Source organism: Notothenia coriiceps, unplaced genomic scaffold, assembly GCF_000735185.1.
Source record: "Notothenia coriiceps isolate Sejong01 unplaced genomic scaffold, NC01 NC01_scaffold00029246, whole genome shotgun sequence".
In the NCBI taxonomy this organism is placed as follows: domain Eukaryota; kingdom Metazoa; phylum Chordata; class Actinopteri; order Perciformes; family Nototheniidae; genus Notothenia; species Notothenia coriiceps.
The window spans coordinates 57,956-84,221 of record NW_011361947.1 but is presented as its reverse complement, the minus strand read 5'-3'; the positions used below and the strand labels follow the sequence as shown (position 1 = coordinate 84,221).

Sequence of the window (26,266 nt, the reverse complement as noted above, 5' to 3'; positions counted from 1 at the left end):
TGCGGACACCTCGCGCGATTTGGGAAGCTGGCTGATTGGCTGAATTTAAATCCGGAAGTATTCACCTTGAAAAATTGTTTGTTTTGAATATGGACCATGGATGTAACATGGACCCAAGAAACTAAATAACAATTAGGATAACTCCAGTTTCGCCATATTACATTTTGCACGGTAAGAATATATTCAAAGCATTCTTTTCTAATGTACTTTATATTAACTGTTACTGAATGGGGTTCAATTGGGGAAATCGTTGTGTACATATTAGCCCGAAGTGTGTGCACCTCGTAAGTTATATAAAGCAGTTAAAGTAGTTGTTTGTACACTTATCTTTTTTTTTTTAAACATTCAAGTATTTCCAATCAGCCATGTGTCTTTAGTTTGTAGCGGCAACTCCATAATTAAGGATACATTAAATCATATTTTCTCTTTTGTAATTTATTTTCTAATGCACTTGGTAGGTCAGTAGGGCTCTGACTGCACTTGTGTTGATCCCAAATAGTCTATAGACTGTGTGTATATATATATATATAAAGGTTGATGAAGCTCTGTTGCTCTGTGTAGCTGCAGGTACTTCCACCTGGTAAATAAGAGTACATGGTCATTATTTCCATCACACAACTACTGATTAGCATGATTAACTTGTGTTGCCACTTAGATGTTGTTTTTGTTGTTGTTGTTCTAGTCTTTAATAAAATACCACTAACTCTGTCACAATTACTGATGTCCTTACAGGCCCATTGCCTGGAAAAGTCGGCAAGCAGCTACCAGTCTTCGTTTTCAAGCGAAAGGTCCTTGCACATTTCCAAGCTTTGTCCATCAATAACATCCAGGAATGTAGTGTGTGGGCCAGTTAGCACCCCATTGGTGTAAGGTACTAGGTACTAGGCCTGGTGGTGTTAAGTAAAATCGCCATTAGCCCCCTCTGTAACACTCAGTAATGAGACCCTTTATGTGAGCGTGCTGCTACTTGTCCAACATTTTGTCTACTGTATGTGTTTCTGTTTGTGTGGGTGGTGGTTTCCAGTAGGGTGGGTCGGGGATAATTGACTGTGGTTAGAGTCCAAGAGAATCCTAATATATATTGTATCTGTCAGCCATGTGGAAGTGATTTCTAGATATCATTTTGATCCTGGTTGTGTGTAATGATAATGCTGGCCAACATGTGTTTTAGGGCTATACATGTTGCTTACTCTGTTTTAAGGCAGTTCAGCAGTTCATGAATCAGACACTTATTGAGTAAGTATGGCTCTTTTAAGCTCCAAACATTAAAATTGCATTACTGAATATTAAGCCTTGAGAAAATCCCACATATATATTTTTCCACGACCTTTCAAAATCTGTTTCATTCTCTTTTTTTGCATCATGTTGCAGTCATGTCACGGTATTGTAAAAACAGAGAAATGTGCTTAGATTCTAAAACTATTAGGTCACACACAGTCCCCACCTTCAACAATTGCTGGCAGGCACGCTGTGTGTGTTTGCGGAGGCACTGCGGTCTTTCTCTCACAGTGTGAAGGCCTGATCAGAGTGTGTGGGAGCCGGGATCTAAAGAAAAGAGGTCTGTGCCCCTGACCTGACCCTGAATATTTCCTAATGTGCAGCTTTACCAAAGGTCCCCCTTTCCCCTGAGTGGCTTTGACAAGCTGCTTCCGTAGTAATGGCTCTTAATTTCAGAGTAATTGCTATCTCTAGGTGATGATGGACAACCCCTCACCCAAGCTGAAAAAATCTTAACATGTGGAAGACCACAGGTTGTAAGGGTCCTTTTTTCTTCTGTTCTAGAAAGGCTGAGACCCCTGCTGTTCTTTTGGCCCGGGAGAGATTTGTGTCGAGTGTGAGGCCCTAACCTGAGGAGACAGAGTGCAACGAGTCATGTGCATGTCTTGGGATGAGTGTTTGTACTGGGCAGGAGGGGGGACACATGGGGGAAGTAAGGGGCTGCAGGGTCACAGGAAAGAAAGTGGGGGCACTCGCTGCAGGTGAGGGGGATTAGCCGCAGCTAGAGGCCCAAAGAAACTAAATACAGATCTGTCAACCTAATCCTCACAAATAGAAAACAGAGCTGCCCTCCCTTCACAATCCACATAGTTTAGCACATCCACCTCCTGCTCCTTTGCCCCCCCCCCCACACTTTCTTTCTACCTCAGGCTCTGCTGCTCCTCTGTTTCTCATCAGCTTTTGGCCTGAACTAGTCTGGCTATGCCGCCTCCTCTCTAATGGCTCCTCAGAACAGCATCCCCTAAAGAGGAGCTGACTGAGCACCCAGGGTCCCCTCTGATTGACAGACTAACACAGCCTTACAGAGTGATGAGAGCAAGAGTCAAAGGGGCAGGGCCTCTCTCTACAGAGACAACAATCTCAATAGGACCTCTGCCGTGAGCTGCATGGACCTGAGGAGACCTTTATCAGGCCCTCACACCTCAGTAATGGATGCTGATAAGTATGTGGCTAGCTAGGTGAAGACACCAGCTCAGCGTCAAGCCCGGACTCTGTGCCGATGACACAAGTGACAGAGTGCCTGAGTGATAACATCCTGCAATGGATAAGCTCTACTAAGCCAGGCATTTTGGAAAGCTTTGCTAAAACGGTATCTCAGGGACACCAGCTATAACTGATGGGTCTGGCTGGACTGCTGAGAGCTATGAATCAGACCCGAGCTACTCTGGTGTTCCCCTGCACCATATCTGGCTGCAGACAGAAGCAGTAGTGACAGGATATGCCGGATACAGGCGAAAGTAGGTACTGAGTGACGATGGGAAGGAGGATTGCAATGTGCAGGATTTTCAAATACAATCATCATGTGTTCCTCATAGAGTCTCTGAATGCTTTTTGGACATGTGATGCTGTAATGAAACTGAATCTTTCAAATAATATGCAGATATTAAAAATGAGGTACGGATTTGCACCAGTTAACATTCTGTTAAATATTTGTAATGTGCTTATTATACAAAAGCTTAGCCAATATTATATTTCAAATAGTTTTTAACCTGCATGGAAATGAGTCTTTTAGCTTAATAAATAGTCTAAATGGCCAAACGTTTAGGTCCTAGACATGAAGTGGAGTTTCATTTGAATAATGCAAAACGTAATAGTTTTTATAAGAGGAATGCACTAGGATTCAATAATTCGATACTGAATCCAGAATGTTAAAAATTCCTTTTAACCCAAACCCTAAGTTGGTTTTACCAAGTGAACTATTTTGAAGCTGTTTCATATACCAACCCCCTCTTTTTCTTCTGCCTGTCTCACAGCTGTGTCTCATATGTTCATGAGGCCCCTGGAAGTGTGAGACACCAGAAGGGAACATTTGCAATAGCTCAGCTCCACCTGGTTTGGCTGTTTTAACAGGCCGATGGTTTGTGCAGTGCACGCAGTGGGGTTACGCCAAAAACGTAGAAAAGGGCGGACAGGACAGGCAGACCGGGAAAGGAAAAAATGTGCCTCCACCCTCTCTAGTCCTTGCACCCCGACCCCACACTTGCCTTATTTGAGGGTCAGTTTACATTGAAAGAAGTTTTACTGTATCGTCTGCTCGGTCAGACCCCCCTCCACCAAACTTCATCCGCCTCCCCGCATGCACAGGTCTTCAAAGGACTGCTGCCTGCTGCTCTCTTGAGGCAACGCATGAAATAAATATTAATCTGACCGCATGCTTTTGAGCTCCTAAAAAGAGATAAGCAGACATATGGGAAAGGCAACTGTTACCATAGATAAAAAGGAAGAGAAAGAGGGAGAAGTATAATGTGAGGAGGAAAAGTGTTTTCTTGTGTTCTTGTAGGGTTTTAAAGAGTTTCCATGTTTCACTGCATTACTGTGTGGTCTTCTTTGGAGCTTAGTATCATGCTCCAACCTGTTGGAGTGGGGAGGTGTGTATTTGTGCAGATTGTCTAAGATCATAGTAGGAAGAGTGTGTGCACTCAAAATGCCTTATGCCCAGAGACTGATTTTGAGCTAGATGCAATTTGAGATTGATAACTGCCTAAATAGAGAACAGGAAGATGCAACTGACCATAAATATGAGAAATAAAGATATTTATGAGCTCACCTTCGTAAGCCCTAAAATAATAAGACTTCATAGTCATGGTTGTTCAACAGCTCACCACTGTTCTGCCCTCGAGTGATTCATACTGGCTCTCCTGGCAAAAATGCATCCACTTTTCTTCAATAGCCATGAAGGCAGGTAGTATTGTGAAATATTGACTACGTGATCATTTTAAATGTAACAGTTTGCTACTCTTGATGTCTTAATAGGGAATTGGTTGTTAGCATCTCAGACAAAAGTGTGAAATACATTTAGAAAAATGTTTTTATTCTTTTGCCAGTTTTTTCTTAGTATGTGTCATTGACGGAGGTTCAAACACTATTTGTTCTGCTTTTCTGCTTTAGTTCTCCTTGTCAAAGGCCCCTCAGTGCAGCTCACCCAGCCTGGCCTCAGCCTGTGCCCACTGTTTACTGCGACTGTCATCGGGCCCATGGAGGCCCAAACAAAGGGGGGTCTGTTCCTATTATCCTACCCAGAATTGTCAGCCCCTCTCTGGGCACAGACTGAGCAAAGGGCTGGGGGTTGTTGGAGGAAAACCGGGGGGTTTGACCTCGCCAACCTTACAGCGAGGGTGAGAGGGCAAGAGAATAAGTGTAAGACAATGATAGAGGGGAAAGAAAGTGAGAGAGACAGGAAGATGTATAGTTATAACTGAAACCAAGACCCTTTCAAGTCCCCTGTTGGAAACTGCTGTAATGTAAACACCTGCGGCCATTAGCTGATTCTATCTGAGGCACCGGATAGAAATGTTTATATGTTACAGGCTACTACTGAAAGGCCATTTAAAAGCAAATAGTGGATTATATATACAGAATGAGTAGTGGCAGGCTGTGTATGCTTTCAGGCTTTAAGCCATGTTGAATTGTCATTGGAAAAAGATAAGTGAAATGCTTTTTGTAGACAAGAACGACCACATTAAATGGGCAGGAAGGTGAGCTAAGTGTAGAAGACCCCAAGACACGCTCTGCCTCCTTTCCTCCCTTCCTCTGTTTGCAATCATAGCTTAAGCCGTCTGGCAGCATCTCGTGCTGTGCCATTGAAGTCCAATTTTATTGCCATAAAAATCACCTGGCAAGCTATAGCCCTAAAACATCTTAACTGCAGAGCCTTTAAAACTCCACTCTGGGTAGTGAACAGGTTTTAGGAGGTCTGTCTAGATAAAGCATTGGTTCCTGGTGCATCTGAAATCCCCCGGCCTGTATCAGCGAGCGCACAAGAGGGTCAAGAGCGTTCCATTAAAGTTTGGTGTTTAAGAGGTGCTGGGGCCAGGGGGGGCCGATGGAGGGATGAAGCAGCTGCCAAACATCTGCACCCCACCTTCGCAGTCTGCTTTGTGTCTGTGCACCGCTGCCTTTGTCACAAACTTCCTGCACCAGCAGTGGGGATAGAAAGCTTGGATATTTTCAAATATGTGGCATGAGATGTTGAGCTCTACTGCTTCTTTCTTTGATACAAAATACAAAGACCACTGACTTGTTTTAAGTCTCACAACCATAAGAACCTAGGTATTCACTCGGGTGCACCTGTGGATCGCAGAGTAACTATTACAGCTGTGCAATTTCATGTTGCATCCTCTCCCAAAGTATTGTAGTCACCCACACAGGCAAATAATTACTCTTTGAAATGATGTCTGTTATTTTCCATAAGCACACTATCACTAAGGGGCCTATTGTAACCGGCTGGACAACTGTAATTATTGATTCAACAAGAGCATTGAGGTGCGCCAGGTACATGTGCTTCATCATACACTTAAGCATTATAACACGAATCCCGTTTTAATCCGTTTTGTATTTGCGCTTGTAGCCTAAAGCCTTCTCCAACTTGTTACAAAGGCCAAAATTCGCTCTATCCCCATTAGAAACCACAGTCCCCCCCCCTCTCCCCCTTTCTCTCCCTCTCTCTCTCCTGCTCCTCCCAGCACACAGCGCCTCCTCACAACTTGCTCGTGTCTCTCACGGTGAAACGCTTGTGCTCGCAGCCTCCTCTACTCTGCAGAACAGGTTGCACCACAGTTGGTAGTTGTTGGCCACTGGCTGCGGATGAGGACAGAGGTCCGCGTGAGCTCACTCTGCCCAGAAAACCAATCATCTAAAGGACTTTGAAGTGAAGTTGATGTTTCGTTTGGGCGCACTTCCCTCAACATGAGGGTCCGTACCTGACTTTGGATATTGGACACAGCCGCTGCCTGTTGCTACAAGTTCAATATCAACTTTCCAGAGTTTCGGCGAACATAACTGGGCGCAATTACGCACGGCGAGTACCATGGCACCGATTTTGGACAGACGTGCCCCGGCTTTGCTCTTGGTTTGGAGCTACTGCGTTCTGGCGGACACCGCTTTTACGAACTTTACTTTAGACAACGAGTTCCACTCCAGTTTCATCCACCGTCGACTGAAGAGCCAGGAGCGCAGGGAGATGCAGCGGGAGATCCTGTCGATCCTGGGGCTGCCGCACCGGCCGCGACCCCACCTCCACGGAAAGCACAACGCTGCCCCGATGTTTATGTTGGACTTGTACAACGCCATGTCCACGGAGGGGGACGAGGACAGATACTCCTATCCCTACAAGCCCGTCTTCACCACCCAGGGACCCCCGATACCCAGCCTACAAGACAACAACTTCTTGAACGACGCAGACATGGTCATGAGCTTTGTCAATATGGGTAGGCACCTTTACTATGTTAGACTAAAAACGATTATAAACATATTTTAATGATGGCAAAGGTTCAGGCCACTCAAGTCATTTTTGTGCATCATTAAAGTCCAGTCAGTCTCAATTATCTCAAGCACAGTATACTAATAATAGTTTTGTGATTTAAAAAAAAAGTACCATATATTCAGGGGTTTCTTTCAGAGACATTTGAGTTCCGTAAAACTGAAATTGGATTAACTTTCTTGAAGACTAACATTTTTCACAAATCTTGGGGCTTAATTTTCTATGGCAATTGATTATCTTTATGTCTAGGTTATATATTAAAGTATTTCTCTGGACTTGTTGCTACAAACTGCTTTTTGTGATTGTTTCAGTCAAAGCTGATAGTAAATCTGGATTATGTGTTTTTACTTCGCCTTAAGCAGCAGCACATTTTTTTCACCACACATTGTTCTGATACCTACATGCACACACAGGAGACCTGCACAACAACCATATTTACATACAACTGGGTGCAGTTATCCAGATAATACCAGGAGTGTCACATTCCAGTGTCCGTCTCTGTTAAACAGCTGTGCAACAACCAGATAATGTTCAGGTGCTGGAGCTGTGGATGATGGACCAGCCAGCAGCTAATATGTCAACCATGTGTTATCTAAAGAATGAGTAAGTCAACAGCAGAATGGGTTCAAAGTGCACTGGGTCCTCCCTTCCCTCTAATCTGGAGACATCCCTTCAGACAACAACATTATTCCAGTCAATAATGATCAAAGTTAGCTTAGTTAGTTAGTTCCAGTTCCTTCACAGTGATTTATTGTGTTGGTCGCTTTGTTCAGTTCTTGGTTGATACATGTTTCTTTTTTCCCTTGACACGTTTACTATTTATGAAAAGATGAACGCATCATATATTAATTTGCTCTAGAAATGATGGAGTCACATCAACTGCCCCACTTATGTTTCAGATGAGTTGCTGTGTTTAATCTTTGTATATATTTTTGCTTTTTCTCTACGAAAGGCAGGGAAGATAAGATAACAAATTCTGAGCAGGCATTCACTGGTTACACCTCTGCTCCAAATTTACTTTGAGTTCTGAAAGTAGTTGCAAGTTAGCATTCAATCCTGGAAAGATCATTGTTGGAGTGTCTTGGCAATAGACACTGTGTAATTACGTTGGGAGCTGCTGCATTGTGACTATTTTTGACAGGCTTTGACACAGATGGATTTGACCACAGAGACTTGCAAAGTCGAGGGCCGAGGCTGCAGTAAGCTGAAAAGGAATCATTTCGATTTTTCAGAGAGAAAGAGACAAGAGATGGTTGGGACTCGGTCCATTTCTTTTGATTGGGTGATGGGTCACAGCGGCTAGAGAGAACATTTTATTTAATATATTAGAGAATCATGGAAAGAAAGTCACACTGGTCTTGTGGCTGATGTGATTTGGTAATGGCTTTTATCCAAGGCTGAATCTGCCTCATGGCACACACATATTTCACTCATTTAGATATAAAGTGGCCATTTGTCCTTGTGTGTGCTATCTGCCACGTGTTGCATCTGCTAATAGAGTTCAGGGTTAGCTTTCTCGCCAAGTCTCGTGCATTGACATTAGATATTTGTCAAGCCAGCTTGATTCAAAACAGCACATAGTAGTTGCTTCATTACCCCTCATCTGTGAGAGAGAGAGACAGAGAAGTAAGTGATGGCTATCGAATGGATTGAGTACTTCCTCTCCAAATTCCTTACTTTCCACATTTGCTCGTTGTGGGTTTGTTTTCTTATTTAGGTTGTCTGGGAGCAAAATGAGTGTGGCTTTTCTTTAAAACTGTCCCTCCAAGTTCTGCATGTCTCTATAACAACCATGCCAAGGTATATTAGTCAAACTTTGCACACTGGTTGCTGCTTAGAGGGGCCTGGTTATTATGACAAGATCACATTTTTACAACGATCAAAGAACATCCCCCAGAGCATTATTCTTAATATGATCTCTTCCTTTCTGATTGCCACACAGGGGAGCTGCCTCACTTTGTCGTCATCTTATGTGAGTGTTGCAGACTCCGGTGCAGCCAGCCAGGGCGGGTGTGGGCTTAGTGACAGACCCCAGGCCAGGGACGTCCTCTCACTGAGTCACTTCAGTTTACAAGCCCAGCTGTGTAAATGGCTTACAGCATACATTCAGAATGTAAACCGCTATATGAAACACAGGTCACACAGGCACTGGGCGTGTGCTGGACATGCAATGATAACACGCCAACAAGTGAAGGAAACACGTACATTCACTGTGTCTTAAGACGGCCACAAGAAAATGGTATGAAAAAGATTATAAATGAAATCGCAAAACATGTATGAAACAATGTCAGGTTGCACAAGCATTTATACTCGTAGTACTCTACACTTGCATATCCTTTTTGTAACTATTATTTTATGTAGTCCCAGTGGTCTCTGGCAGCATTAACCCTCAGCCACCGTGAATTAAGGCATTTCCTCCTCAACAAACCACAGCTTCCAGTGCTTTGGCTGCTACTTTGGCTTGCGCTGTGCTACGGTTCAGTTTGGTTCATGTTAAACTCCATCACAGGCTGTTTACTCAACCATCCAGGCACACGCACAAACACTCATAGCCCATTTACACCTTCCAAACCACAGAACAGGGCTGAGTTGGACGTCTGCTATTTGCATCCTGGATGACTGAAACCGTACGGTAGCAACATCATCAACCTGTATTTGTGTGGAAGAGTGAGGTTCAGGTTTTTACTGTAAAATGTTGTCGAGTTGTGTTGGTCACCATTCTCATCTGGCATAGATTAGCATCGTTTTGGGTGTTTTAGGTGAGTTTAAGGAAGGCAACTCTAGTTCAACATAATGGTTTTTCCATCTTCAGCGGTTAACATTTTATAAATGGTCTTATCATGATATTGTTAAATCATGTTTTTCGCTATTTTTTTACTAATTGTCAACAAATCCCACAAAAATATCAAAACTAACAATTAAAGTATATTGTCTTTATGTTTTTAATTATACGTTTGTTGTCCCTTATTACTCACTACTCTACCCTGTCATTCAGCCCCAAGCCCATTGGCTCTGAAAAAGTATTTTCTTCAAAGGAATAAAATCATAATAAATCGTAGTATAACAGTAACAGTTTATTGCTTTGATTACATTTATTAAACCATTTTGTTATTTTGCATACGTTTTCCATATAATTATATATTTCAGTATTGTTGGGTTAAATACCATATCCTATCATGGTACTGTGTATGCCTTCTCACTGTAACACTGTCATGGTTTACTTTTCTTATAAACAGGGCCTGTTTATTCTGTAGCTTTTTTGGATACTCAGTCATAGCTTTGGGGTCTCTGCATGTGCAACAGTGATGCTGTAAGTCAGCCTCTATTTATGGAGGTAGTGCTGTTTTTCTAAGGTAAAAGCATTTAAAAAGTGAACAAATATCAAGCCATTTAGAGACCGTGGTACATTTAACTCCCCAGTGTTCTTCTGCTTCTAATCTGCACCAGATGGGACAGATTTCAGTAAACTGAGCTATAGAGCAGTACATAAACAACACTGCTTTCTTGCTGCCATTGCTGTAAACATGGGATATGCAACATTTTGATGACTGATCACACAATTACAGCTGTGATTTTGCACAGGTTACCAGTTTTAGTAGTAATGTGTCACATTGAAATGTTGCTTCTAAATGTAATGAATACGTTGGGGCTGTGATCAGAAAAGGGAGATGTATCATATAACAGACTTAGCTGAGTGAGTCAGAGCGCTAGCAGGTAATTATCCTCTGTGCTACCTTGGTAAACTAACAGGGCACCACCTGGCCCTCCACCATTCAGTGCCCTCCGTCTGCTCCCATAGGAGCTGCCACACAGTTTGTCTGCCAGTGCCCTTGCGTTATAGCATGCGTTAATAGGAAGGTAATTGAGAGCAGAGAGGGGAAGAAATGTGTAACCGGTCAATTAGTTTGGATTTATTAGAGGCTTTGACGTTCAGACAGCATTGTGTCACCAGCTCACACACTCATGGCCGCATGCTCGGAAGCAGTTGTGTCACACTGTAGTCACGCCAGAGGCACGCAGCTTTAGTTTTTATAGCCGATAGCAGAGAAGCGGAGAGGTCGTTTCAACTGAATAGCTCCAATATCTCTCTTTTAAAAAAACAAGACTAGTATCTCCTGTTCATTCTCTCCCCTCCCTCCTATATTGCTCCTCACATTCCTCTTCACAGTGGGTTGCCCATGGTGCTGAGGCTAATGCAGATGTTTCGCTCTGTCTGTAGGCCAAAGCAGCTGTGTAGAGAAACTTTATATTTTCAAAGTCCAATAAGTCCACTCATCTCGACCTCCACCATCAAGTCTGGCCCTGTCTCCAATCTGTCTCGCACGCATGACCATCTGATACCAAATTTCCCTCCCTACCCTCCTAAACCAACAGTATTGATTATCAGTATGGCCTCCTAGTTTTAATTAGTTAGTTATCCTATGTTCCCAGTGGTGTTGTGTGGTGTTTAGTCTCCAACCTCCTGCTCTGGCCCTCACCTCCAGGGGTTTAAACCTCCCGTGCTTCCAGACATAAAACATTTCAACACTTTCTCAAGTTCTTTTGTGTGTTTTTCCACTCTCCACCTCTCACTCACACATACACACATGCTAACAGACACACACTCATACACACACTTTCTCTAAACCCCAAACACAGCTTGCCCTTTCCCTCTACCTCATTCCTCAATTCTGTCTTCATAAATACTCACACACTCATACTTGTGTCCACTGTTGAGTTGTTGTAATGTGATGGATTTGTCTGTGTTGGTCTCTCCATCTCACACTAGAAGCTGCTTCCCCAAATGTGTTCGTGAAGACTTTTCATCACATGAGAACCAAAAAATTAAACACAAGTGTGTGTGTTGAAGGCCTTCAATTCCTCTGTGTGTGCAGCCTGTCCGTGACACCTAGTTTGCCTTTTCCCCCTCCCGAACATGTATGTTATCGCTTCTGTATACACTCCCAGTGAACTAAAAACATATGTGTATGTACGCACATGCATTCACGTGGGGAGACAAATGCACACACACTAGTTTTTTTTGCCCTAGAGGAATGTCTCTGGAGCTAATTAGTGTTATTGAGTGCATGTTTTATTGCTTTCTGCTGGACAGGGAGTGAGCAGAAGCAGAGGAATGTTTCAGTTGGTACAGATAGACCTGCCTTCCTGTCAGGTGATTTCTCTTAATACTCTCCGCAGTCTGATGTATTAAGCTGAGGTTTTGTGTGTGTGTGTGTATATCAATTCCACAAATTGATACAAAAGATCTCTCTTTTCTAAAACTCTAAAAACACCCAGATAGCCACAGCCACGCGGTTTCTGGAAAATCTTGTTTTTCTCCATATATTATCTCTCAGATTCACCTGTTGATCCCAGGAGTTCAGGATGACATCTGGATGTACATAGCAGAGCCTCTGTGCTCTTGGCCAGGCAAAGGCTCTTGCTGGGAGAGATGATGAAACACTCTGCGGGTGGGACTTGACATTGTGGCGAGTGGTCAAAAGGCCCAGATGTACTAAGCGGGCGGTTTAACTTTGCTCAAATGATGGACGGAGCTCCTTCATTGCCAGGAATGTTGGGCTCATTTTAGATTTTTTTTAATAACTCCACTCCCCAGCTCTGACATTATTCTTTTCTTTCTATCTCTCCGAACATAGCTGACAAATTGTGTTAAACCCGCATCATTTGGCCCACTTCACAGTGCATACTGAAAGAGACATAATTGACACCTTTAAGTGACCTGTAGGATAATAAAATAAGTGCAGTGGATAACAGAATGAATTATATTTCCACCTGTTCTTTTGAATATGGGTTGCTTTGGCCTTGCCTTATCAGCGACCGGCAGGATATTAGACTCCCCTGCACTTCTCTGCCGGCGGGTACCAAGCAGCGAAGCTGAGAGAGCAGATGTGGGCCAGAGCACGGCCTGAGATCCTGGGACCAACAGCTCCTCTGCTGCAAAAACAAATACAACACTCTTTGCTTGGTACTGGGGCACTGACAGGGCAAGGGGGAGCGAATGAAGGAGATTAGAGAAAAAGAAAGAAGAAGAAATGCAGCAGAGAAAGATTAGGGGAAGGTGGATCACTAGATGCCGTGCATTTGTTTAAAACTAATTGCATTAGCTCTATTTTCCTCCTTGGAACATGACGTGCTTTAAAGCATTCGTGTTAAGGAAGTTATGTGTGTGTTTGTGAATAATAGTAAAACACTATTTCATAGCCACTTACCCTGCCCAGTCACCAGCTGCACTGTGTGATGTGTGTTGGTTCTCCGAGCGGAAGATTGCGTTAGCGGAAGCCCGTAATACTGACCAGATTCCTCAACAGGTTCCAGCAGCCAAATCAAAGCTTATAAAAGCCAAGCAACTGTATGCACAGTTTTTAAATGAAAAGTGATGACATTTTGTGGCTGAGCAGCATGGAATATGAACTGCATGTGACGGGCTTCTATTTATTTAGGCAAGCATGCAGCTGTGTTTCCCTTATGTTTCCTCCACAGCTATTCTGTTTGTTTGTTTTTAAAGAAAAAGGCAATGAGCTGTAATTAAACAAAATAAATAAGCTGTTAAAAGCAGGGTGCCAATGTGCGCGTCATGTGTGCAAAAGATGCCACTCCGGGGTGCAGGAGGAAATTATAGAAGTTTTATGTACACCGGGAAATCTGTGTGTCACTTTGTTCCAACGTGCGCATTGTATGTGAATTTTCCTGAGGTCTATAATAAGAGGCGGCTTGGCTGGTCGGGGAGGGTGTGGCCCCTGTGGCCACAAAATTAAAGAACGTAAAAACAAGGGGATGAGGGGAAGAGTGAGAAGGGGAAACTGAATGGCTGTGGTTCCACGTCTCTGAGTTGTTTTATCCTGCAGTTAAGAGGAAGTGCAGATGGTGACTGTGGCATTAGCACAGTGAGATACCGCAGAACAATGACCACTAAACATTTGGGATGTGGTTGCTTTGTTGTCACCGTTGCCTTTTCCTAATGTGCAATCACTCTTGACAGACCTCTAACGGAACATGAAGTCTAAAGTTCCACTTATGTAGATGACTCTATTCGTTCTGCAGGACCTTCAGTCACTGTTTGAAGGCTTTTGAGATTTACAACTTTGTCTCACAGTAAAGTAGAGGTTCATCCATCATAAAAAATACAACTAGTCATTGTATAAGTAATGGTAACACAAATCCTCAAGTGAGATGAGAAAATTATGTTACTCATGTCTTTCAAGGAAATATGAAGCGACTAACTTAACTTGGCACAAAGACCACAAACAACTATCCGACAGTTACTTGGAGTTGGATTTAACTGCCTCTGGACGAAGCCAGACTAGCTGTTTTCCGCTCTTGTCTTTATGCTAAGCTAAGCTAGCCGGCTGCTGCAGCCAGATACGAGAACAGTATCAATCTTAACATCAAACTTTCTACCAGAAAGCAAATCAGCATGAAATCCTCAACTATTCCTTTTAAATGAAAACTACCTGCATGGCTAGAAACCAGTAGAGGTCAGATTATTTGTTATTTTATTTTTTGGATGAACCAACTCTTTAGCACAGCTGTGGTGCCGAGGGAGAGCGCCAGGGAGAGGCTTTACGGTCAGACACATTCCTGTGAGTTCCAGGCTGTTACATTTTCAGTATAAATCTCTGGTCCATGATGCCCAGCGAAGCATGAGGTGGAACCCAGCACTACAGTGTAGAGGTGCAGAGGGCAAGCATGTTTGATGGCTGCAGTGCGAGGCAGAAAGAGAGGTCAACCGAGCCTCTGTGATTAAAATCTGAGCCCTCTCGATGGCCCTTATGCTAAAGAACTCAGAAAAGTTTGGTTCTGACCACAAGTCTTAAATGTAAAGACTCTTCTTCCTGTGGTTATTGCCTCTACTTGTAGACAGGCTCATGTGTATGTGACCGTGCACACACACACACACACACACACACACACACACACACACACACACACACACACACACACACACACACACACACACAAACACACTGCGGTGAGTTAATGATCGTTAAGTGTGAGTAAGTTATAGCATGAAACTCTGCTGACCCTTTCCCAGGGAGCCAGTGCTGTCAGGCCTTACAGCAGTACAAATACATCACACAGGCATGATGTCATCAGGAGTTGCCAGTGGGCAGGATGTTTCCTAACGTGGTAATCGCCCTTCTGTGGGTAGTCACCCGGTACCCAAGAGATCAAACCCTCTCTGCGCTTCATAGGATAAACATTTAGAGCAATCCGTCCTTTCCTTGCACTCTGTTTTTTATTTCCCCTCTCTCTGATTTAGCTTACGGAAACTATGACTTACTTGTTCCCAGTACTGTGCTTAAAACATTGTTGAATTAAGAGCAACAGAAAGAGGAAAAGAAAGAAAGAGGGAGAGATCATTATGGGGCATCAATCAAATGCACATGGTTTACTTCCAGAGGAAATAATCTGACCCTGATGTGACTTATTGCTTTTTCTAGTTGCTGGTTTGGGAATCAGGTGTAAAGCTAGAGTTAATGGGCTCTACAGGGATGCAGAGTGAGGTGCAGGTAATGGTTGTACAGTTATCTCTAGAGAAATAAAGGTAGTATGGGAAGGGGGGGGGGTGCTTAAGCTGTCGGTTGAGAGAAGTGAGAGTGGTGTCAGAGGTGAAATCCCCCCCCCTGCTGAGCAGCGGAAGCGTGCAAGAGGGACTGAGTGGTGTGAGGGTGGCGAACAGACACTTGGGCTAATGTGAGCCGTCAGATTTGGCCGCTGCTGCTCCGGAGCTCGAGGTGTTGGAGAAGTCTCTTAGGTCTACTGGCCTGGCAGGAGAGGAGGGAGGGAGGGAGAGAGAGAGAGAGAGAGGGAGAGAGGGAGAGAGAGAGAGCGAGAGCGGGAGGGAGGGGGGAAAACAGTTAAAGGATTAGTCTGGTTATATTCGAGTATATCTCTTTTTTTACTGTTAACAAATCCCATTAAACTAAACTGGCAAAGATTTTTCATTATTTCTTTACACAAATATGAACTTTCAAATGTTAGACCAATGGTTAAAGTGTATTTGTTGGAAGACTTTTTTCTGCTGCGGATTTGATACACTATCAATAATTTACAGAAGCAGGATGGTGTGTGTAAATTCCAATGTCTCTGCTAGTAAAATAACTACAGTGTGGCTCCTTAATATGTTTTTAATACTAGTTTTTGGCAAGAGCAATAAACAATATCAGGCTTGGGCTGCACAAAGAGTTGTTTTTTAATTTACATAAACAATATACACACCAAAATAGTTATCCTTTAAAGGCCACCACATGTTTTATACAAAACACAAGAAATGTCCAATGAAGATACATTTAAATGTAATGAAATTTAGAGACTCTCAGTAGTAGAGAACATGATGAGGAAGCCGTACGCTGTGGGGGGGGGGACGACATAGATAACAGAGGATGCATTGCTAACACTTTGTTCACAGCGTAGTAAACCTCTGGTTGCCAGGTGCACTGAAGAGGTTGGAGTCGTCATCATCCCGATATCTCTGATGTGTGCTGCTGTGCACGTGTGTGGCCGGCACAAGTCAAATGATGTGGTATGACTCTGCTTCATCAGCAGTTTGTAGTAAAAGCAAATCAAACTATAAAAGCAGCTCAAGTCCATGTAAGTGTATGTGTGTGTGTTTCTCTCTTTTGCCTGTGTGTTGCATCTCTAATTACGGATTACAGAAACCCATAATGATTGTGTTACCGTGCTGTGACGCACAAGATCGTTCGCTTCACAGGATTGTATATTGTGTATTGGAGTGTTTGGGTGTGTGTTTGAGGAGCAGCAACCGATCTAAATGACGGCTACTCAGAATGAAGGACTCATAACCCATGAGAGGGTGTGTTCACCATGTTTGTGGTGTATGTGTGTGTGTATGTGTATGTTTGTGACACAGGTGGGGCGATGGCTACTCACTTCCTCCCAGAGGAAGTCATAAATGCACCCGCGTGGCTCTGACTGTGCCTCTTCCCCTCATCTAATGACTGCCATACTGCTGTAATGGCCTGTAGGAGAAAGAGAAGCACACAGACAACGGCAGAATTGTGGCAGATGCTAAACCTATAAGCTCTGTAGGCTGCTCTCATTTTCTCCATACAGATGAAATCCATTCAATAAGGAGTGGATATAGAAAGTGTTGTTAGTGTGGGAGTTTTACAGCCGCATCCAGCTGTTCTCACAAGAAAAGATAAAGAGATTTAATAGTGAAGGGGCGGGCGGCTGCTCTGGCTCTGTCCCCAGAGGGAGTGCACCTGCGCTGGGCTGCAGGAGGAGGGAGAGCTCCCTGGTGCAGTAGATGAAAAAGCAAGCCCCGGAGCAAAGAGGTATGAAGGAGAAAAGAGAGAGAACACTAAAGACATTGAGTAATTAGATGGATGATGAAATGAAAATCATTGTCCTCACCTTATTCCACTTTTGAATAGAGAAATGTATCTCTGTTTAAAGGGACTGCAGGCTCCTAACCGCTGTGCTGAGGTCAGACTCAGGTGTATCTTTAGACTTTTTCACCATTAAAATGTATGAATTGTCTACATGGTGCAGTGCAGATTTGGTGGATAGAGAGTGAGATGGTGATCTTGAGTTAATACAGCCTAAAACTGGTTTTCAGAAAGAGGTAAATAGTTGTTTCAACCAGTCCAATGTGGGCACCGAGCAGATCCAGGACAATGGGAGCCTAAAGCAAGGCCATCTATTGGCTGCAGAGAGAAGAGCTGTCCCTCATTGAAGAGTAATTAGATCCTTTCTTTACTTCTTCTCTGGCCAATCATCTCACAGTGCTGCCTTTGTATAATGTCCTTCAGCAACTGGGTTTAATACAGACATAAATGAAAGGGGGTGTAGGGGAGAGAGAGAGAGTCCGCTGGGAGAACTACATAAGAGCGGAAACATGGCTGAGAAAGACAAAGAGGCAGGTGTGCAGTGAAAGAAATAACACCGCACAAGCTGTGCAGTGAAACATGCATAACATTTACATCATTGCACACTTCTATTACTACCAGCTGGAGTAGGACAAGTATGCTGTAGTCAGGAATTATTTAGAATTATAACGTGTGTGTGAGCACTAGGGGGATGATGATAGCTTGGCAAATGTCTGAATTATTTTAGAGTTTAGAGGCAGTCGACTCTGATACAGAACTGTCTTGTTGGCAATGGTGGTTCATGGATAGTTGCTAGAAATGGCAGAGGCAGTGCTTGAGAGATCTGATCTGTCATCAGCTGTGGGGTTTATAGTTTATACTCAATAACATAGCTGTATTAGGACTGTTAACTATTGTCTTCATCCACCATGGTATTTTGTGCAAACGTTTGTAGTCTCCACAGGATAAATCCTAATCATATTGGTCATCTCCTGACTTTTACTCTTCCTTTTTTAATAGCCAAATTAAAAAGGATAATCTATACCACAACGGAGATCCCTTTTTAGCTTCAACAACACTTCAATCCTTCGAAACCTAAGGTTTATGACCACACTTATTGAGAAGAAATGTTCTTGAAATGCCACCGGGGGTCTGGGGAGATTACGTATTGTCTTCACGGTTTTTGCTTAATAATAAATCATTTGAAGTGTCGCTGTGTATCTGTTTGCATGTGTTCGTATGTGTGGGCGGTCTGTCTGGCAGTTAATAAAGAGGGAGGTGGAGGGAGAGCCAGGAGATAATGAGAGACAAGGCGCTGACCCCTAGGACGTCCTGCTGGGACATGAGAGGAGCAGGGTCAGGGGGGCCACGTCTTGGGGGTGCAGGGGGTGGATGGACTTGGAAACCTGGGATGTGGGGGTGAGAGAGAGGAGAGGAGGGGATGGGGTACACCAAATATTGAGCCCCCAACTCATGAGAACCAGATGAAGGGCAGACTGGATTACTCTCTGGGGCTGCGAGAGGAAGAGAGGGAGAAGAAAGGGGCTCATAAAGCTGTCAGAGTCCGCCTGCATCTCTCTATCATGGCTCAGTGTGCGCCAGCTGCATGGCTCCGAGTGCTGGTCCTCGTGAATGTTTCAATCACAAGCCAACATGTGTACTGCATAACTGTAGATGTTTTTAATCTGGGACTGACCCAGAGCCTGACAAGCTATGTCAGCTCCTTGCTAACAGCTCAGGTTGAGAGACTGTGAGAAGAATATATTGAGAAAGAGGTAGAGAACAAACGTGTCTTGTTACTTTGTAAAATGCAACTCAATACCTCACTATAAACTCTTTAGTTTCATATGAACACATAGTACCTGTTCCTATCCCTGCTGTTAGAGAGGATGGATGCAAAAAGCTTAAAAAAAAGTTACATTCTCTGCAAGCATACAATGTGTCTGATAGTATCATTTTTTATTTTCACCTTCTCTTTTTTCTGCAGTAGAGCACGATAAGGAATTCCTTCCAGTGCGACGGCATCACCGTGAGTTCAGATTCGACCTATCACGAATCCCAGAGGGCGAGGCGGTCACTGCTGCAGAGTTTCGTATTTATAAAGACTTCATCCACGAACGCATTGATAATGAGACCTTCCGCATCAGCGTCTTCCAGGTGTTGAAGGAACACACTGATAGGTGAGCATGGATATAATTTGTTTTGTTTATAGTAATGTACATTTTTGAAATTAGCATTCGTAGCATTCTTTATCTTGAAGCTTCTCTTATTAAACTGGTCTTAGCCCCACCTCCTGCACGAGGCTTATCGTGGACGTCCAAAAGGTGTATGTAACTCGGGACAGGCCGGGGTCCTGCTCTCCTCGACCCCTCCTAAAGGTTTCTGTTGTCCAGAGGGAACAACACAGTCATTTATTCCTTTGCCAGAGACGGGCCTGGGTACATGAATGAAGCAGAGCTCTGTGACACACTATCTGCCCAGTCAGAATATAGGTCGGGATACATGAATGGCCACATGAAGAACAAGGGGTTGTAGTCTCCCATGTTGAAAGAGCAAAACAAAAAAAGTTCTGTTCTGTTCAGTGACAGACAATAGGATTGACTTGGATATGCACTATTTCACTCTCTACTTTTCACACACTTTCTCCCACTTCCGCAGCTGTGTTTTTTTCTCTCGCCCTCTCTATATTTATATCTCTTGCACTTTCTGTATTTGGCTCTCTGTCTCTCCCACAAGGATCCAGCCAGTGATGGACTGTGCGTAGTGTATGAAAGGACCGGTCGTTTATAAAGCCATTATTGTCAATTAAGAAAAGGAAGTGTTCCCCTGGGCCTCACCATCTGGAGCCTCCCTCCCTCCCTCACTCTCTCTTCTTGCTCCATCTCTTTGTTTCACTATGTCACACTCTTCTAACTCCCTCTCTCCACTCCATTACTTTGTGCTTTGCTCACTTTGCTTTACCCTTCACATGGTTTTAAATATTTCGTAATTGTTCATATAACCCCTGTCTATATATGTTCATCTCTGACTTTAAGTGTTTGATCTTCTCGTCCTCTCCAGGGAGTCGGACCTGTTCCTGCTGGACTCCCGTGTGATCTGGGCAGCAGAGGAGGGCTGGTTGGTGTTCGACCTGACAGCCACCAGTAACCACTGGGTCCTGAACCCCGGCAGAAACCTGGGTCTGCAGCTGGCCCTGGAGAGCACCAATGGTGAGGGTCTCCAGATCAGTGTTTTCACGCACATACTGTAGGAAGTCACAGGTGGCCATGTTACCAAGGACCAGCAGCTATGTGCATTATAAGAGGAAAACAACAAAGGTTTAAAGACGAGGTGATTAGGAACCAGAAAAAAACCCATAGATAAATAAATGTCTTCATTTCAATTTGACAGTTTCAACATAAATCATACAATTCAGATGTTATTTGTTCTACTTTTATTGTATTGGGTTTGCTAGAGATTGCAGATATAGACATAGTGGCACACAGTAGCTATTCTAATTAGAATGACAGTATCTAATTCAGTTAAAGTAGTTACTAGTAGTTTACTTTTACTTAATATTCCTTAGTGAATTGAAGAAAGATTTTGAATGCAGAAGATGCAATCTGATGTGTAAAACGTAATGATAAGTTTGTTTACTTAACTGTTAGCATTTATACTTTATTAAATATGTAGTGATTAAAACAACTTTAGTAAAAGCGTTATTGAAATAAAGGAAGTATTGGTAACATTCATTCATGAAGTCAAACATCCACCTCAACTATGTATGTATCACTGTAATGTGTTAACTTTTTGAGACGTCTGCATTATCATACAACAATCATAGCTGTTCTCTTGAAGGCCAAAACATCAGTTGATTTATTGTTTGTGTGTACACAGCAAAGATAAGTCAACCCGTGCTCCTCATCATCGTTCATTCATCCTCGTCTTCATCCGTCATACCCTCAGCATCATTAGCAGGCATGCAGAAAGTCCCTGCGTTATCTTCAGGATAACATCTCAGCAGGAGTTTGTCATCACTGGGCCTGGATGTTAGTCAGTGGAAAACGTAATCAACGAACAGTGTGTGGAGTAAAAGAGCGTGTTTGGGAATATTATCTCTGAGGATGGCAGGATATTACATGTTAGCTGAGGAAGACACACAGGGAATTGCTTTCATGCTGTGGGAGGGGAGTGCTGGAGAGGCTGAATCCATGAGTGTGTGTTTGTGTACGAAGGGTTATGGCTGAGCATGCACAGACAGGCACACGGGACACCCCGTCGCCAGCGGCGACCAGAAGCCTTGATTTACCACATAATGGCGATCAGACACACATTCTTGTATAGACATTGCCGGAGAGCACATGCACGAGCATGCACCAACACACCCACACACACACACACACACACACACACACACACACACACACACACACACACACACACACACACACACACACACACACACACACACACACTCTCTCAAACACAAGAAGAGAGGCTTTGATGTTCAGAGCTACGTTTGTTCTTGGCATTTCAGAGGTGCAGAAGCAATGAGTAAAAGGGAAAGGAATTCACAGAGGGAAATCTCATTTGCAAAACAGACAAAAGTGGTGGAAGTGAGGATGGCGAGTACCTCACGCATGCAACATTAACTCAAAACACAGGCACCCCAAGTGGGCACACATATATTGGATTTCCCTTTCTCCTTGATTATCGAGCTGTTTGAATAAAAACGAAATGTCTGTTAACACCTGTTGTACCGGTCTCTCTGTCCCCCCCTACAGGAGAGAGCATCAACCCTCGTGTAGCAGGGCTGATTGGTCGCAGTGGGCCTCAGAATAAACAGCCCTTCATGGTGGCCTTCTTCAAAGCCACTGAGGTGCACCTGCGAAGCATCCGCTCAGCACAAGGAGGGGCCAAACAGCGAAACCCCAACCGCTCAAAAGGGACAAAGAACCAAGAGGCACTGAGAGTGGCCAATGTTGCAGGTAAACACACAGAAATGTGTTTGTGTCTTTTTGTTGGAGAGGAATCCATGGAATGGGACACAAATAATTGGAATTATCTTACTCGTATAATCGGTAGTCACTGGCATTCAAACACAAATATACACAGTATCCAGACCAACAATAGTATGACATTGGAACTGATGTGCTTCTTGCACTACAAAACACGCAATGCATACTTGGGGCCTTTGTTTTAGAGGTGTGAGAGGGCTGTGTTTATGTGAAGTGCTGAAACACTAGACTGTAATGCCTGAGCTTCAAATATCCCTCTGCTGTCTTTGTTTATTTACACAAGCATTACAGAGCGGTCGGGGCCAAGTTCCCTGCATGGAGGTAAGGCATTGCAGGCTTTTATGGCAGAACACATCTGCAGTGTGCTGTGGGGCAACCGGGGCCACAACACATGGGCCAAATGGGCCTGTTTGGAACTTTGGATAGCAGCGCTCTTTAACTGGATGATGAGAACCAGTCGCTCATGATCGTTTCCAATGTGAACCACCCTCAGGAACTAACGTACCACAGAGCCCCAGAGGTCACCAGAGGAAGTGAGAGAGATACTATTAGATAGAAAACAGACCATTCTTTTTTGCGTGCAGATGGGGTAAAGGGGAAAATAGATGTTGAAATCGGTGAAGAGAAATGAGAGGGTATAAATAAAGGGTTTGAGTTCTGAACAAAGGGAAAAACTGCTCTCTGTACACATCTGTTTTACCCAGTGGAAACTCAAAGCAGGCCATAGTGACCTATAAGCAGGGTGGCCCATTCATTTGAAACAATTACCAAATTGCTGCTGTATCTGGAGGTGATTTCCTTCTTTCATTGTTTAAATGTTAATGTTTTGAATGAGGAAACTGGCTCTATTTAGGTCTTTTTTGTATAATCTCTGTCTAATTGTGGTCGGACTGCAGTAAATAGTTACTCTTCAAGCTGTATGGGATAATGGCACATGTGTTGGAGTATAATTTCTCTCCGTCTGTTTTTCTTCCTCAGAAAACAGCAGTACTGATCAGAAGCAGGCGTGTAAGAAGCACGAGCTCTACGTCAGTTTCAGAGACTTGGGCTGGCAGGTACGGAAAGCGTCTTTGTACCAAAATTACATTATAATGCATTGTATGCAATAGATTTACAAAATACTTTAGCCCTTAGTTTTTTTTCCTCAAGGGACAAGTCAAGAACATTTCTACAGTTTCAGCTGGGTGTACTCAATAAAATATCCCCAAACATTGTCCTCTTGCTGTCCAGCTATCAAACAAGATGAACTCTTTGGGTCATTTTAATTTTTTTAATATTTTAAATCAACAAGCTTAGAATGCTTTCAAACTTCATGTAGGTTGCCCTGATCTTTTCATTTTAAATCATGATTGGGCCAAGCGGGAAAATGTACATTGAGAACCCCAAAACATGAGTCAATTAACTGATTTTTCTGAGGACAAAAATAAACCTGTAAAACATGTCAGTAGTTTAAAAGAGAAAATGACAGTGGTTCCTGCCTTTTTTTATTCTGTGTTTTCTGGTTGTATTTGTCTTCTATGAGAGTGAATCAAATATATTTGAACAATATTTCAACATTTTATAGACCATAAAACAAAAATATGCAAATAAAATTGCATTTCTACATTTATAATTTAATTAATAATAGTTTATTAGATTAAAGTATGTATAATTATAATGTTCTTCTAAAGGACAGCATAATCAAATATGACTGTAATTGGGTCTGCTCTTTTAAGTAGAAAATATTAATTGCAAATAAAACATTATGCACCTTAGTATCAGGTCTCTAAGAAGAGATAATGAAATACAATTTTCAAATTCTCCAACCTGATTTTCTCTCCGTCTCCCTCTCCTCTCTCAGGACTGGATCATCGCTCCTGAAGGATACGCGGCGTACTATTGTGAGGGAGAGTGTGCCTTCCCGCTGAACTCCTACATGAACGCCACAAACCATGCCATTGTGCAAACCCTTGTGAGTAACCATGAAGGCAGGAAACACAAACCCAGCCGTCATGTTAGGAGTCTAATCATTTCATCAACTGTCAGAACAATGTAGCCGCTGTTGCAACTACTGTATTATAGGAGTTTCACATTGTGTTTTAAAATAAACTGTCATCCGTGATGTGACAGCAGAGGAGGTCAACATAAAAAAATACTGCCTTTTTCCCACAGTACTTGGATTCAGTGTATAACCCTTTGTCATACATATGTTTTCCCCCATTTTTCAATATTAATTTGTGATGTAAGGATGATTTTAACATTTGATCTCCCACTTCTCTTCCCAGGTTCATTTTATTAACCCGGAGACGGTTCCTAAGCCTTGTTGTGCCCCCACACAGCTCCACGCCATCTCAGTGCTTTACTTTGATGACAGCTCTAATGTCATTCTCAAAAAATACCGCAACATGGTGGTCAGAGCTTGTGGCTGCCACTAGACTGTCAGCATCTTCACATCAAGGCACACACATATGCACACACTCATGAGTAGAAAGGGCTTCTTCTTGCTGTCAGGCACCACTTGAAACACTAGGAATGGATTAAAAAAAGATGAATATATTTGTTATGAACCATCTGAGTGTCTCCCATGTGGAGGATACTGGTGTTTCATTGTTGAGGTCGTCTTGATGCAAACCCACAGTTGTGCGGCTGAACAGGAATTTGAATACATTTCAGACTCCTCGCCACATGTGCAGACACGCAACATACAAACAAACAAACAAACACACCCAAGAACGAGAACACACACACACACACACACACACACACACACACACACACACACACACACACACACACACACTCACGTTTGTGCTTTCTACTGTGTATACAAGACATTAAAAGCAGTGATTGTACTGTATATTCATCCACAGTCAACAATCTTTTGTTTATTTCAATAATTGTTATTGTAGTTGATTCTTTTACTGTAGATTTTATTATATATATATATTTTTATGACTGAGAGAGACTCGAATGGATTTTCTGAATTTCTTCGATGTACAATACTGTGTAAATAATTTTTTTCCAAACAAAGCAAGAAGTGTATTTATTTCCTAGAATGTCACTTGGGTTTGTGTTTTTCTCCTGTATGTAATGCTGCCTGTTTTCTTTCACATCTTAGTACACACAAACTCTAAGAAAATCAAAACAAAGCTGACAGAAAAATACTCTGACACGAGCGTTCAGCTGAAACTCGAAGCGCCTCCCGTGTACATGTGCTACACGGGCAGAGGCAGTTTATATTTCATCTTTTACATTTTTATAGCAACAATCAGCCTAACTGTCAGAGAGAAGGAAGACTAGAGAGATGGAGCTTTGTACGAAGCATCTTGTTTTGTGTGGTAGGCATTTTCAGGTTTATATTCCTCTGCTGTAATACAGTCTGTCATATTTAAAAAGGTCTATTTATTGAAAGCTGGCTAAGATGTACAGTGTGCTCCGATGTCTCAACGATGTTTTACTGCTGAACTGGTACAAAAATAAACTGGGAGAAAAGCAACAAAAAACACCTTGAGGTGTGTTTAATCTGGATGAAAGGCAGAATTAATTTGACATGCTGTTCTTGACACATTCCTTTGCTACACACGTTATCTGATGAACTGAGATACTGAATGTTAGAGTGTGTTGCCTTTCCGTGTGCGATAAGAAACCAAGAACTGTTCAGTTTGTTCCTGTTTCTGTTGAGGTACAGCGTGTGTCTTTGTGGTTTATGCCTGTGACAGGTGTGAGCGTTCTGTCTTGTGGTGGTTGGATCTTTGCACATGCATTTTAATGTACTGCATGTTCTGTATTTCATCTCTACCATAAAGCCATTCATACATATTTTTGGGCAATTCATTGAGAGAATTTATTTTACAATTTGCAGTATACAATCCAATGCATGTGCATATTATCCACTGGTTATTGTTAATATCGATTGCATCTTGCAAATAATACTGCTTACAAGCTTGATGTTTTGTCTCCTCCTTCCAGGATGTTAATGCTATTTATTTCATGACATAATCTACCTCTAGTACACAGTTACCTGGTTTATTAAGAACAAAACATAACAGTAACCAAAAACACAGGTTTACACTGCCCTCTGCTGGGCAAAACTAAACTGTCTGTTTACACATCGTAATGTCACACTAGGATCCCTTTTTCATAGATAAGCGCTGTCTTGTCGATCTGAACTTTGCATTTGTATTGTCCGCCTGCCTGCTTTG

The 26,266-nt window shown here is 42.9% G+C and overlaps 1 protein-coding gene across 1 annotated transcript; it reads left to right on the top strand.

Annotated features, from left to right (window-relative positions):
• The first annotated feature begins 6,004 nt into the window (after positions 1 to 6,004).
• bmp7b (bone morphogenetic protein 7b) lies at positions 6,005 to 26,149 on the top strand. Its single transcript, XM_010786508.1, has 7 exons — positions 6,005 to 6,704; positions 19,076 to 19,268; positions 20,149 to 20,297; positions 21,852 to 22,055; positions 23,064 to 23,140; positions 23,926 to 24,036; positions 24,350 to 26,149. Exons 1-7 carry the CDS (start codon positions 6,305 to 6,307, stop codon positions 24,497 to 24,499), a joined length of 1,284 nt encoding a protein of 427 aa, XP_010784810.1. The 5' UTR covers positions 6,005 to 6,304; the 3' UTR covers positions 24,500 to 26,149.
• Positions 26,150 to 26,266: the final 117 nt, after the last annotated feature.